Genomic DNA, 15,446 nt, shown 5'->3' with positions numbered 1-15,446 from the left:
TTCAGAGCAGCACAGTGGTTTATTTTCTGTTATAGAGAACTTAAAGATTCTTAAAAGAAAAACATGGAAAATATAACATTTTATCTTAATTACTCTTCTGCCTTTGCGCTTTTCTCTTCTACCACATCCAGGCTTGTTGCTTAATACTTTCTGTTCTTTCTTTATGGCCTTGATTCAAAGCTCAGTGAAGTCAGTGGAAAGATTCCCTTGCAGGTTTAAACTAGTGTAAATGGTGGATTCCATGTATCTTGAAGTCCATAAATCATAATTTGGAGTATGGACAAGGTTATATGGACTCCAATTATAACCATGAAACTAGAAAATCAACACCTTCTGACCTTAAAAGTCTACAAAGCTTCACTCCTGCTACCATCAGCTCTGTTTACAAGAATCACTTCTTTCTGTTATCCCCAAGCTGATCTTGACTCTACCACTCTTGCCCTTTGTTAGTCAGAAATTGCAATGCTACATCTAACTTTGGGTCTGATCCTGAAAACTCACATAAGTACTGCCTTTACCAAGTGCAAATTGCAAGTTTAAGCCTGTATATTGTAAGCCTCTTAGAAGAGGAACCTGTACTTTTATTTTTCTACAAAGCTCCATCCACTTCAGTTTTCTAAACCTACAATGCAATTGCAGTAAGGGGCTAATTTGGGGAGAATATGGAAAAGTGATCTAACAGTCCTAATCATGCAAGAGCCTCCTTCCCCATTAATGAAAAGCAAAGATACACTTCCTGTTTAAGGGTACATCTCAGCTATCAGTTATAATGAATTCAACACAGCATTAACATACCATCTTTGATGTGAATGTGTTTGTATTTTTGTACCTGTTGGGGCTCCAGGGTATGGTGGGAGTCATGCGGACATCGGGAAACAAAATACTGTTGTCCTTGATCCTGTCCAAGGCATAATGCATTTCACAGAGGGGTAAGCGATTTAACTGAAACTGAAGTTCAACCTACAGTACAAAATGAACGAATGAATAGATGTACCAGAAAATATTTAATTAAGAGGACTCTTAATTTCAGTTTTATCTTCCAACAAATTATACTGAACTTTAAGAAAAACTCAAGCCAGTATCATCAGATCACAAGATGTAGGAAAATTAACTTGCTTAAGCCCACAACCACAGAGAAACATATGATTTCTTTGTAGTATAATTTGTGTGTTTGACTAATATGAAAGGATTTCACAGTACTGTTAGAAACAATTGAGCCATCTCATGGAACATTGACCTGATCAGAAATTTTCATGGACCAGTAGCGACCCCATAGGATATACTCCTAAGAAAGGAAAAACCCAATACGCTCCGTACATTCTCAGCGTATAAATGTGTTGATTATATTGTACTATAAAGACACCTAAAATACCTCATAATCGTTGCAAAGATGGATTTCTGAGATTATTTGCATAATAATATATAATCATTTTCTCTTTTTTAAATTACTGGTGTTTTAATGCTAATAAATAAAGAATGATGACAACAAAATCTTGGTACAAAGCCAGAATGGTAACATAGCATGTTGGCATTCTTGATTAAACCCAGAATTAAGCAATGAATGGTAAAATGAATGTCTACAAATGCATTACTAAAGCAGCAAAAATAAAGAGATACAGTTTAAATTGCTGAAATAGATAAAAGCAGCTCTTAAAAGGAAACAGACTATAATCAACACAGTTATTTTTTCATTTATTTCTGGAAAGATTAATAAATGATCCTGATGCAAGTATGAACAGAAGAATTAAATGTCGATTAAACCAGAAATCTATATAAAAAATTTGACTCAAAACCACACTAATAGAAGAGAACAAATAAATCCATAGTTGCTGTTATTGATATCCAATGTGTAAGCACTGCTTTTTGTAATATTGTAACAAGCAAATAGCCATGTAATCACTGTCAGATAATTTCATTTAGCATTTAGTGATTAGCCAATAAGAGCCTTTATGGGAGTTTACTACAAGATGTGTGCGTGTTGGCCAACATGACAACATTGATGGCCAAAATGTATCAATCTATATAGATAAAATCCCCTGTCCTCACTGATGTGGCCCCAAACGGAGACACCTCACTCCTCTGGCACTCCAGCCCCATGGGGCAAGGGAGAGGGACAGGGAAGACTGAGGTTCGGGGATTTACTCTTCTGGGATTTCAGATTTTGTAATCCAGGGTTACTGGATTTTGTAGACTCCCCCCTCTCCAGGCTCTTGGGTGGGGACAAAAAGGAAGGTCTCAATGTGTCGGACAGGGCTGCCAGTGAAAGGCATAGGGGTGAGAGTGCAGGATCTAGGTGAGAGGTGGAGTGAACGAGAGGGTGAGGTCTCGACAGGAAGTGGGGCTCAGGAGCAGACTGGCAGTAGGGTGTCTGGACAGGGGAGAGGGGGCAAGAGCAAGAGATGGTGCAGGAGCGGGCTAAGGAAGGTTGTCTAACTGGGGGGAGGTTGCAGGAGCAAGGAAGGGTGCAAGAGCAAGCTGGAAGAAGGGTGACTGACCAGGGCAGGAGCAAGAGAAGTTGCAGAAGCAGCCTGGAAGCAGGGTGTCTGACCGGGGGAGAGGGCAGGAGCAGGCTGGGAGTAGGGCATCTGGCCAGGGGGAGGTTGCAGGAGCAGGCTGAGAGTAAGGTGTGTGGCCACGAGGGAGGGTGCAGGAGTGGGCTGAGGGAATGGGGTTTGCGAGGGGTGGTGTAGGAGCAGGATAGGGTTTGGGGTCTGGGCATGAAGGGGCAGTGGGGGCACTTACTTGCTTTCACACCCCGCACTATTCACAGGCATTGTGTCTCAAGCATGGCTTTCTGCTGCTCTCATTTGCCATATGGCAGCCAATAGGAGCAATAAGAAAAGCCTCCAGGCAGTGTGGCAGTGTGCTGCTCTTTCCCCAGGCAGAGCAGGGAGAGTGGCAGTGCACAGAGCCACTTTTGCTTCCACTTCTTCCCCAAGAAGCGGAGCCAGCAGGGAGGCTCCAGGCTTCCCCATCCCCCGAAGAAAGCCAGCATTGGCGCTCCAGCCTCGCAGGGGGGACACGAGACTGGAGCACTAGTGCAGGCTTCCTGCTAGAGAGAGAGAGAGAGAGGGAGGGAGGGAGAGAGTGAAAGGGGGGGGAGTGAGCTCGAGCTGCGGGCCACCTGGAAGGCAGCTGTGGACCACTAGTGGTTCATGGACAGCAGTTTGAAAGACACTGTTCTATGGCTACCTTCACACAAGGATCCCAAAGAACATTATAGAAGTGAGCTAAGTACTACACTTCCCATTTCATAGATGGGAAAATGGAGAGACTGAGCCGTGTGATTTGCTCAAGACAGCACATCAAGCTGGCAACAGAGCTAAAAATAGAAATTAGGGGTCAACTCCAAGCTAATGCCCTTCTGTGTGACTCTGGAGAAATTCCACCTAGGTCAATGGAATATCTCTAAATTTATATCCATGCAAGTACATTAGAAAATTTGGTCCCAGATCTATTAATTCTCAAACCCTGCTCTAACAATTCAATAATGTTTGACCACCTCCATAGCTTAATCTCTTTGCTATCAAACAGTAAATATTGTTACACCTGGTTAACAGGCAGAAAGTTCAACTGGCATCAACCAACCAGATGGCGTTTTTAAAAATCTGTCTTTGCTGGATGCTGCTGAAAAGACCAACTTGAAAATTCTAAAAACAAAGAAGTACCAGAAAACTGAGATGAGAATGTTGTGCTCAAATTCATTAAAAATAACATGAAATAAAAAATAACATGATCAACCATTTGTTTTTTTAAGCACTAAAAAAAAACAAATGGTTGATCATTCCACTGAATTAATAACATGCTATCTCATGTGGAATTAAAACCCAATAAAAACCAGATCTCAGAACTTTTCTAATGCAGGCAACAACAACTAACAGTACAGTGTGACCTTATTGTTGTAACCCTCATCCTTCATTAGCTGCTATATCCCAGTGTTAGTAATTGCTTGTGAAATCACTTCATAATTTAGGACCCAATCTTGCAAACTCAACTGTCAATGTTTCAATTATTCCAATTTAGGGCATGCAAGGTTAGGCTCTTAACAAGTTTATTGGGGCTGAAACCTGTCGAATCTGTCTTAAGCACTGAGCTCTAGTAGGGCAATATGTGAACAATTATATATGAACAGTACAAATATTTACTAAAGAGGCTAAATCCAAACCTGGTGTAAGTTGTGTAACTCTACTAGAGGCAACAGAGCAGTGCCTGCTTATATTAGGGCTGAATTTGCCCCAAAAGTTGGAAACACCTTAAAAATTAACATAAAGACTTAATATTCACCCCTTATTGTTTAGCTGCATGCAAAATGTACAGGCAAGCAGCCAAAGGAGATACAGGTGAAATCAAAGCTACACAGCATTCACTATGGTGTTTACACAAGGCAAACACAACAGCTAAAAAAAGATAATACTTGTACCTGATTTTCAAAAGTTACTTAAATAAGGAATTTCTTTTTATAGTCCTACTTAGTTTAAGACGTGAGCCTTCCAAAATGCTGTATATGATATACATTTTACATTTACAAATATCCATTCAATATAGTTTTTATTTCAATATACATTTTAGAAATAGCAATACAATATTTGAATGTTCCATTATTCTGGGGATGTTTACGGCACAGAGGAACCTGAAATAATTGAACTCAGGTGTTAAGCATTTACAGGCCCTATCCAGAGAGAAGAGGCCCTCACTGTGCTAGGGGCTGGACACACAATTCATGCTTTTACTTTGACGTGTTCTTTTTTTCTCAGTGATCTTGTACCATAATTTGTCAAATCGTTCCCTCTCTTGTTATACATGTATAGACTTCCCCTTTGAACAGCACATGGCTGCATGCCAGGCTGTGAGGCTAGCACTGTAGAGAGGGAAATGCATTTCTCCCCAAGAGGATGACATGCTGTTCTTGCACAGCACGTAAAAGTGCAAAGCCTGTTCTGCTAGTTTTTTCATCAGTGTAAGAAGAAAGAGTGGGAAGGCCTAAATAAGAACACAGAATGCTTAAACACAATGTACCTCCAAACATGCTGTAGTTCAACAACCACATCTTTTATGGGAAAAACCAAGTAATTTACTGTAGTTCCTCTTTTGAGCAAGTTAATCCTCTACAGCTACGTCTACACTGGCATGATTTTCCGAAAATGCTTTTAACGGAAAAGTTTTCCATTAAAAGCATTTTCGGAAAAGTGCGTCTAGATTGGCAGGACGCTTTTCTGGAAAAGCACTTTTTGCGGAAAAGTATCCGTGGCCAATCTAGACACGCTTTTCCACTAAAAAGCCCCGATCGCCATTTTCACGATCGGGGCTTTTTTGCAGAAACCACTACCGTGCTGTCTACACTGGCCCTTTCGGGCAAAAGTCTTTCGGAAAAAGACTTTGCCCGAACGGGAGCAGAATAGTTTTTCCGGAAAAGCACTGATGATTTTACATTAGATCGTCAGTGCTTTTCCGGAAATTCAAGCGGCCACTGTAGACAGCTGGCAAGTTTTCCCGGAAAATCAGATGATTTTCCGGTAAAACCTTGCCAGTGTAGACACAGCCTACACGTCTTGCTCCTCCAACTCTGTCCCATCTTTACTATACCTGCACCCCACTGAGGCCCAGACCCTTTTCACTGTTCTCCCTCCAAATCAGTACTAGCATCCATCACACCCCATCTTTCAAAATCCTCACATTAATAAACACCATGTTCTCATCATCAGTGGTTCTCTAACACAGATCCCCACTGCCCTCCAAGATGTACATCTCTCAACACATTCTACTTAGCACTAGCAGCCCAATTCCCAGCCAAGTGGAAGCAATCCCACATGTGGCACTGTGGGCCCTGCCCAGCCAGAGCAGCCCCCTCCCCAATGAAGGGGGGAGTGACTAGTCAAGTAGTCACTTAACTACCTGATAAGCCTAGGCTTATCGGGTAGTCGACTAGTCACTTACATCCCTAGGATGATTAGAAGAGTCTTCTTATGACTTCCTATGACTATGGCCTCAACCTTGCAATTGGGGCTGCACAGGAACAAGACTACCGATGCAAGACTGGGACTTACAATACAGATGAACTGACTATATGCAAAGTGCTATCAAATGCATAAACAAACAGGAAAAGCCTTTTTTACTATTTCTTTCAATTATCTTATGTATCACTTAACTTGTAGCGCCTACAAAATTTTCAGATAGAAATATGATTTCATGTTGACAATACCCCTACAACTGCCCTACTAGATATAAGTATTTCACCATTATACTGCTCCAGCCTAGCAAGACCAACCATGACACACCGCAGTATGGGGTGCTCAAGCCCGGCCAACCACTCTGAGGGGGGCCCAGCCAGAACAGTCAGCAGCACAGTAGGGACACAGGCAGGGGACTGTTCCAAACCGGCCGGACCCTGCCACTTTGTAGGCGGTGGGCCCTGGTTAACCAGTTAAACACTTCTTATAAGTAGTTAGTCACCTAACCAGGACTTCAGATACCTAATTTGAATTAATTCATTCTGTTAGATATACTATGTTGTGAAGTACTGACTGATACCATCTGGGAAGGAGTGACATATTACCTGCATTTGCTTTCTTCATTCCACAACAAGAGAACAGCTGGAAAGGAATTGTAGTTCCATTGCCAGTTAAGAGAAAACAACACAGGACCATTGTGGGCCACTCAAAAAATTGCCCTGGCATCGCTTACAGAGGGATAGGCACCAGAGGAAGATACCAAAAAGAAAGAGCATTTCACCCTGAACAATAGTTATTACCATTGCATCTCTATGAATGATGCATTTAATAAAATCAGAACTGCAAACATATTAAAATGTCTGCATTACAAGAGAAGCAGGGACCAGCAAAAATGTATGAACAGGGAGTTTTTTACATTGATTCCTATCTCTTCCAGTAATCGAACTATATACTCTATCCAAAGACCACAGCAATAAGAGAGATCTGGCCTTTATTTAAAATGAAACATGAAACCTTGGCTCCAAAGTCAATGGCAAAACTCCTACTGACTTCAGTGAATCCAGAGTGTAACCAGAGTATATGGGATCTGAATCCGATTTCCCTATTAATTTTTTACCTATTAATGATTTTATTATTAATTTTTCCCTATTAATTTTTTACTCAATATTCAATCAGTCCTTGCACTGAAGAACTGTAGCTGAAATCAGAATGCATTAAAAACTATATAAAGAGCTTTAACATTTGCCCATTGGTTCTCTAGCAGATTTACAAAGTATTACACTTCTTTATGAATAATTGTAGGACCCAATTCTAATTCTAGGATATCGGAATCCTAAAATGACAGATCTGAGCAACTCATTCTAGCTGAGTTTCATAAGAAACTTTACAAGAAAAAAAAAGTCCCAACTCATTTTGTATTCCAGTAGAGTTTATTGATAGAGTGGCCTTAATTATTGTTTTAAGAAAATAAACACTAACTGTTCTCAGCACGATAAAAGTCTTGTAGGCTAATTATCCATGTTAAATGAAGACATTAAGATTCTTGTATGTTTTCCTAAAACAAACTGAACAGAAAGTGACATCCGCTCTGCAAAAATTGATTTATTTCAATCAATTTCAGTGGCCTTAATTTGAAATTATTTCTGTTAGGTACCAGGGTCAATCCCCTTATCTCTACAAGGGAAATAGTGGGAGGGTAGAATTATTTGATTTTTGTTAAGCAGAGTTTATTCTTTCATGTTTTAGAGCACAATGTATTTACATTATCTGAACTATCTTGTCCATAAATCTCATACTTTTCTTAAGGCAAAGAGTTGGTCCATTTACGTTGATTCCAAAGTAAACAGAGCACTGACCCTATATCCAATACCGTTTGCTGCAGCACTGGAACTCTAAATCTTAACTTTGTGAAGGGATTCCTCCATTAAAGACATCTAGACTAGAGAAATTAACACTCTCCCTGTTACACAGTCGTCTGTCAGCATTTTCAATCTAATTTCTGTCATTCAATTGCATAATTTCTTCACCTAATGGACAGTTTTTCCCAAAGCCTGCCAAGACTTCAGGCTTACAATGCGCCTAAATAAGACTAACATAACGTGCCAAGGAGTTGAGGAAACACCAGGCATCAAGATCAACAATTACGAACTTGAAATGGTGAATGAATTCGTATATCTGGAGCCCACTTACACAGCCAACCTTTCATTTGAAGGGAAACTCAATATCTGCATTGGAAAAGCCACCACAACGATGTCTGGACTGAACAAAAGAGTACGGCAAAACAACAAACTGACAGAACAAAGATATCATGCATATGTTCTCAGCACACTTCTGTATGGAAGCGAGACATGGACCTTACACGTTAACCAGGAAAAGAGGCTCACCAGCTTTCAAATGTGTTCCCTTCATCAAATCTTTGGAATCTCCCAGAGGGACAGAGTCACCAAGAGTGAGGTACTCAAACAGGCCAGCATACACAGCATGAAAATACTCCTCAGAGATACCTCCACTGGCATGAGTATGTGTGCCGAATGAATCATGGGCACATCCCAAAGGACATCTGATAAAGCGAATTGGTATCTGGAAAAAGAGCCAAAGGATGCCCAAAATTGTGTTCCAAAGATGTAGACATGGATTCGGACAAATGGGAAGATCACACTTAAGACGGCAACCTTTAGAAAAAAAGATCTTAAAGATCTCCAGAGTTATGACAGGAATCAGTGCAGTTTAGCAGAGGAGAAAAGAGCTCACAGAAAGTAGAGCCCAAAGAGTCAAAATATCACCTTTAAATGTGACAGATGTGGAAGAGATTCAGCCATGTTTGCGGCTGCCATAAAACCAGCTGAGTAAATTCTTTACCTCTCGGGGTGCATACTCATGGTCTCTTGAGACTGAAGGATGCCTACTACCACCTGTAAGAGGAACTGGACTGTGACAGTTTGAAATGCTTGGCTTTTATTAAGCCTTGGAATGTAGGAATTACTATACTGGGTCAAACTTAGCTCACCTACTCCACTTTCATGTCTCCAACAATGATCAGGCACAACAGGCTTGAGAAGAAGTGCAAAAGAACTCTTATTAGATCACCTAATTCCTTATCATTATAGACTGGGTAAGCCTGGTGCTTAATCTCTCTTTCAAAACCGATGCCAATATTAACAATTATAACTGGATGTTCTCGTTATCCATATAAATGTCTAATCCCTTTTTTAATCTTTCTGATACCCGTTTTCCAGCCTGGCTCTAGGTCCCTGCACCTACATCTTATCCATGATGCTGGCTCTGGCTTCAACCCCTAATTCGACTCCTGATTTTGTCTCTCACATTTGACTTGTCATCTATCCCTGACTCCAGTTCTTGCCCTGGGCTCCTACCATTAGGCGGGATAAGGGGCGCCCTGATGGTAATTTTAGTCTCAATTATATCCTATGGTAATGAGTTCCACACTTTAAATACATCATTAATGGGGATCAGTTTGTGGAAGAAATGGAAAGTTTGAACCCTGAGGGTTTAAGGACTGGTGCATGAGTGATTATACCTAATGGTATAATCTATACACCTCATACACAGTATACATACCATCTATACATAGTATTCAAGATGTGGCCGTACCATGGTTTTATGCAGAGGCAATAAGATGTTCTCTATCTTATTCTCTATCCCTTTTTAAATGATTCCTAACATTGTTTGCTTTTTTGGACTGCCGCTGCACACTGAGTGGATGTTTCCAGAGAACTATCCAAAAAGACTCCATGATCTCTCTTTTGAGTAGTTATTGCTAAATTAGTCCCCATGATATTGTAGGTATAGTTGGGATTATTTTTTCCAATCGCATTACTTTACATGTATCAACATTACATTTCATTTGCCATTTTCTTGTCCAATTAGTTTTGTGAGATGTTTTGAAGCTCTTGAGTCTGCTTTGGTCTTAACTATCTTGAACAATTTAGTATCATCTGCAAATTTTGCTACCTCACTATTTAACCCTTTCTACAGATCATTTATAAATAAGTTGAATAGGACTGATCTCAATTTGGACCCTTGGGAGACACCACTAATTACCTCTCTCCACTCTGAAAATCTACCTTTTATTCCTATTCTTTGTTTCCTGTCTTTTAACCAGTTATCCATCCAAGAGAGGACCTTTCCTCTTATCTCATGACAACTTAATTTACTTAAGAGCCTTTGGTGAGGGACCTTGTCAAAGACTTTCTGGAATTCTAAGTACACTGTATCCTCTGGCACCCCCTTGCCCACATGTTTGACGACCCCCTCAAAGAGCTCTAGCAAATTAGTAAGGCATGATTTTCCTTTACAGAAACCATGTTGACTTTTCCCCAACAAATTATGTTCAACTATGTGTCTAACAATTTTATTCTTTACTACAGTTTCAACTAATTTGCCCGATATTAACATTAAACATGTGGGCCCATATTTAAAGCCTGCAATCCTTTACAGAGGGTTTGAACTGCACTGAAGGTTAGCAGTTGCATGAAGTGCATTGCCTAAACCTCACCCCCTGGGCTTTGGAAGTCCTTAATCAGATTTTCCAGATTTTTTTAAAGGAACATGTTTTACAATCAACAGTGAAAATAAGACAAGATACAGGTCTCTGAAGAGAGCAGTAGGTGGCATCTATCTACCTCAGTTCTCCAGGCAATAAGGAGGAACTAGAGTAGAGTCATACCCTTTATGCCCTAGTACAAAGAAGCAAAGGGATCATGCTCAGACCCAATCAACACTGCTAATTTTTTTAAAAAAATCTAAACTTCCATGCAAGAGGCACAGGTGTACCTATAGAGAGATCTGCTCCGGCACATACACACGTACCAGATGATAAAAAGCCTGGGGGGGGCCAAGAGAAGAGACTGTAGAGATTGGGAGAATAATTCAATAGGCAAAATGCAACTGAGATACCAAGAAAAAAGGAACAGAGAAATATCTCAGGTAAGTGTCAAAAGTGGAAAGAATACCCATGCCACTCCACAAACACACCTCCATAACAATAAGATGAAGCTGGAGATTCTGCAGAACAAATAAGTCCATACTTAGGCACAAAAATGGCTTTGTGTTTGAACTGGAGTTCAAAAACCTCCGTGTTATTAACTCTCAAGCTGTACTCCAGAATACGGAGAGACACAAGCTAAGATCTGCACAAGATGCTTAACCAAATCAGAACGAGTTTTATAATAGAAATGAGTCTCATTAAAATATATTTAACTCTAACGGTTTTAAAATATTAATTCTATTACATATAAAAACCAGATTTAAACATAAAATTTTAATCTGAAATTCTTTTTCCATGCCACATTTTCTGCATATAAGGAGGAATAAAAAACTATTCATATCTTTCTAGTCCTTTGACATGCAATTACTTTAAGAGGGAGGAAGGTAACACAAATCCCTCCCATAGCAAGAATCTTCCCTTCAAACATACCTGCATTTCACAATCTGCTCGAAGATTAAGTTCTTCACAGCATTCCCTGGATATCCTCAAGAAGATATAATCCTTTGTTTTCTCTTCAATAGCTGCTTCATAAACCTTCTCTTTGGTTCCTTGGGTCTGTACTGACTTCTCTTTAGTGACTGGCAATAAATAAACAGCATTGACTTTGGTCATCACCAGCCGTCCAGCCAAGGTGTCTTCAGAAAGCGTTTCAGTGAGCTTAAAGCGGCCAAAAAGTTGTCCATTTTGGGCATACTTTGCCCCTCCAGAAACACCAGTAAGCATGAAGCTTGCTACAATCTGCAATTGCACTTTTATGTTGAACCTAAATCAGAAAATATAAAAAGTTAGCTCAGAAACAGGAATTGACTTTATAAATCAGGAAACAATGGAAATCAAATAAAAAATGCCTCCAAATTCAGAGACACCATTCCCTCAGAATCCAACTCTATCTCCCTTAAACTGAGTAATGTCTTCTTCCACAGCATTTCAATGGGACTGCATATGTAACTATTCACAGTAAATAAGAATGGCAGAATTTGGACCTGAGTGAGAGGAAAACACAAGTACAGTACTGTAGAACATTCAAGAATTTTGTGCCTCCATTCAGAGAAGGAAGCTATAAATCCATTAAGAGAAAAATTCGCCAGCAAGGTGCTGCTCTGTGTAATGGCAAATATGGGGACTTTCAAAATGTTATTTAAGGGCAATATGTATTTTAAAGGTAACAAAAGCTCAGTTTATTCAGAATGAAAACAAAGAAAGAGTTTCTTCTTTGGGCAAGTAAATCTGGTCTGTGATTCTCAAACCCCACTACAAGCAAAGTGACTATGAGGTACAGAAACTTTATGAAGGATAACACAATCAAAACATTCCTTGACAATGTCAAATTTATTCTTTACAAAACACAGATTCAAATTAGATCTATATTAAGTAAATCAGTAAAGATATTAAAAAGTGTAAATATATATTACCTTGGTGAAGGAAAATGATAGATAATAAAAGGAAGGAATGCAATTGTAAACAAAGGAAGTAAATGAAGAATACAAAAATGTCTGAGAGCAAGAGTGTCTATTTTGCTTCTGACTGGAATGTAACTAACATCCAAAGGCCATTACAAGAAGCAACATCTCTGAAGGTTTTAAAAACATGCTCTAAATAGACAGAACCAGTTCTTGCAAATTTTACTCAGGGAAAACTCTGCTCAAAATCTGTAAGAGTTTTATCTGAGTAACAGCTGCAGCAGTGAAAAGTTATTTTAATACTAATAGCTTGTAAGCAATGTTCCTTTAAGATGAGCACTTGGGTGGCCACTCAGGAGAGATTCAGGTGCTGTCCAGCTGATTAGCAGAGCACCCACAGATGCCCTCAGCCAGCAGCTTGTGTTTCTACTGATGGTGCACATTCACACATGCTTTGGTGCATGTAGCAAAATTTATTCTGCCCATGGATGCAAAAAAGTTAGAAGCAACACTGTTTGTAAGTTTACGATAGAGTCATTAATTGACTACACTGGATTCTTTAGGATCACATACACAAGTCCAGAACAGAATACAGTTCCTATTTCTTCTGTATACCCTGCTCCAGGGACAGAACAGAAAAAGTACGCTGTTGTCTTAAGAGAAGCAAAGGGCTATTATATGTGCATTGTTCAACAGATTCTTTTAAAACTTTAAGAAATGAGAAGCAAAGTACAATAAATAATGAGAATGAATCTATTTTAAATGAAGGATTAATATCTAAAATACCACATGCCTAATCACATACAGCAACTGTGCACAAAGCTCCCATTGGCAGTGACTTCTTTCTTTTCCAATATTTGTCCATGACTATCCATACCATGTTCGTAGTAGAAGTAGCAAATCCATTCTTTGTATTTACAATTCTCAACAAATCAGACACATTAAAAATAAAAATGACCCATTAACCTGTCTTGTCCTTCCCTGTTCTATAGTACAATGACCTAGTATATTTTCTACAGGTTGCACCTCTCAAATTTGGGAATCTCTCATCCAGCAACATCTGTGGTCCAGACCTGGGGCAGGAGGGCCAGCCGCTGCAAGCCCTGTGCAATCTTCAAAGTCTGCTGGCAGCAGGGCCACAGCAGCCTGGGCGGAGCACGATTGAAACTGTCAGCCGCCTGGCAGCGGGGCTGGGATCACACCAGCCCAAGCAGGGAAGCCTGGTCAGGCCACATCAGCCTGGGAGGTAGCAGGGCCACAGCAGCCTGGGCCACAGTGACAGCGGCAGCATGACTGGGGCTGCCTGCTGCCCAGCAGTGGGGCCAGAGCTGTGGCCACAGCAGCCCAGGAGAGAAAGCCAGCCATGGCAGCCCAGCAGAATCAGTGCGGCCAGGGATACATGCCACCCGGCAGCAGGGTTGGGGCTGTGGCAACCCGATCGGGTAACATGCCATTCCAGTAGCAGGGCTGGGACTGGAGCTGTCCGGCTGGCGGGTAGAGGAGCCAGGGCTGGGCCTGGCCCGCAGACAGTCCAACCAGGCTGAAGGAACCAGCATTGGAGAGGGGCAGAGGGCTGAGGGGCTGGTACCGGGGGACCTCCTGTTGTCTCGCAAATTTCCTTTCCCGAGGGTGCCAGACAAGAGAGGTCCAACCTGTCTTTCTTTCTTTATCCTGGTCTCAAAATATGCCAAATAACAGAGCTTCAGCCACCCCCTTGAAAGTATATTACACACACACACGTATGTCTGTCTCACTATCAGCAAGCTCAGCCTAATATTTTGTAATGAGTTACAGGGGACTACATCAATGAAAGTAGAAGGGATACAGAATACATTGCTTTCCACTAAAATGAGCAGTGATCTTTTAATCATGTGAAATGGCCAACTTTCTACTATTAAGTGTGTCGTCTCCGTATATGCTGTCCTTGCTTCAATTTGTTCAGCTTCCTTTCATCCCATTCCTGGAAAACTATTAAAAAGGCATCTATAATACTATTTAATCCATTGTAACAGAAAATCTTTACTATAAAGTGAGTCCCAAACCAGTAACAAAATAAAATTAGTTTCAGTTCTTTTCTGTGCATGTTAAATGCCTATTAAACCCATGAGAAAAAATTCATATTGAATAAATCCTGCTTAAATGAAAACTCCAAGTCTGTCTCCTGGAGGTGGTATTTCATTCTCTGTATAACAGGTACACTAAGTCACTCAAACATCTCTGGCAAATAAGCAATGAAATTAACTAAGAGATGATGTTTTATTTGACAGTGACACACATTTACTTTCTTCTTTCTCAGTATACTTAAGATAACTGTGATAGCTACTAGGGAATTTGCAGGAAAAGTGATCATTTAGTTTCCCTCAAAGCATGAATTCAGCAAACCATGATGGAAGTTAAAATGAATTCCTTCCACTTCTAAAAGCATTTAGGAAAAAGCATGCAAGCCTTTTTCCCTTATCAACTTGTAATATACATTTCAGGATTCTCTAGCATTCAGTTACAGATATTCATCACAGATGACTGCTGCAATATTTTGTTAAATGTACATTAACCCCAGGAACATTTAAAATCTCATTAGTTAGATATCAGATGGCAGTATAATGTTTTTATTTGATCACAGCTTTCACTTACTTAAATCAACTTAAAGCAATCCATATTATTAAGTATATATTAGATGAATAAGTATATTACTACTATTCTGAGACATGCCACTCTTTACAGAATTATTTTAAGAGCAGTCATTGGTTCTAGCTCACTGACTAGAAGCTTCTTCTAACAATTATTCAATGATTTCTATTGACTAGGGAGACACCTTCTGGTTAGCTACTCAACTACCAAATCCTCCGGTACTCGAGCACTACATTTCTTTTATTCATTCCCCCTTCTCTTTCTAGATTAAACATAAGCACACTTACTTAGTAAGCTTTAAGTAGCTGTACCTCATGTCCAAAGCAAAAGGTCTGAATCAGACCAGCTAAAAGTAACACTTTGGACTTGCACTGCACTCTCCTTTAAAAAATTTGTTTCTCTAAATAGATGAATCGAGCCTCTGAACATCCCTGTGAAGTCAGATGGTGAACTGAGGCACAA

General features: G+C 40.1%; 1 protein-coding gene across 3 annotated transcripts in view; it reads right to left on the bottom strand.

The window, feature by feature from the left end:
* Positions 1-15,446, bottom strand: part of HELZ (helicase with zinc finger) — a 172,381-nt gene that overhangs the window by 101,471 nt on the left and 55,464 nt on the right. For all 3 annotated transcript variants that reach the window (XM_006110581.4, XM_006110582.4, XM_006110583.4), the window contains 2 exons: positions 11,386-11,719; positions 830-960 (listed from right to left, as the gene is read on the bottom strand). In XM_006110581.4, the coding sequence (XP_006110643.2) occupies positions 830-960; positions 11,386-11,719 (465 nt within the window). The remainder of the gene's footprint in view (positions 1-829; positions 961-11,385; positions 11,720-15,446) is intronic.

Source organism: Pelodiscus sinensis, chromosome 20 (assembly GCF_049634645.1).
Source record: "Pelodiscus sinensis isolate JC-2024 chromosome 20, ASM4963464v1, whole genome shotgun sequence".
Taxonomy (NCBI): domain Eukaryota; kingdom Metazoa; phylum Chordata; order Testudines; family Trionychidae; genus Pelodiscus; species Pelodiscus sinensis.
Note: the sequence above shows the minus strand (reverse complement) of the source record. Positions and strands in the feature narration are given on the sequence as shown.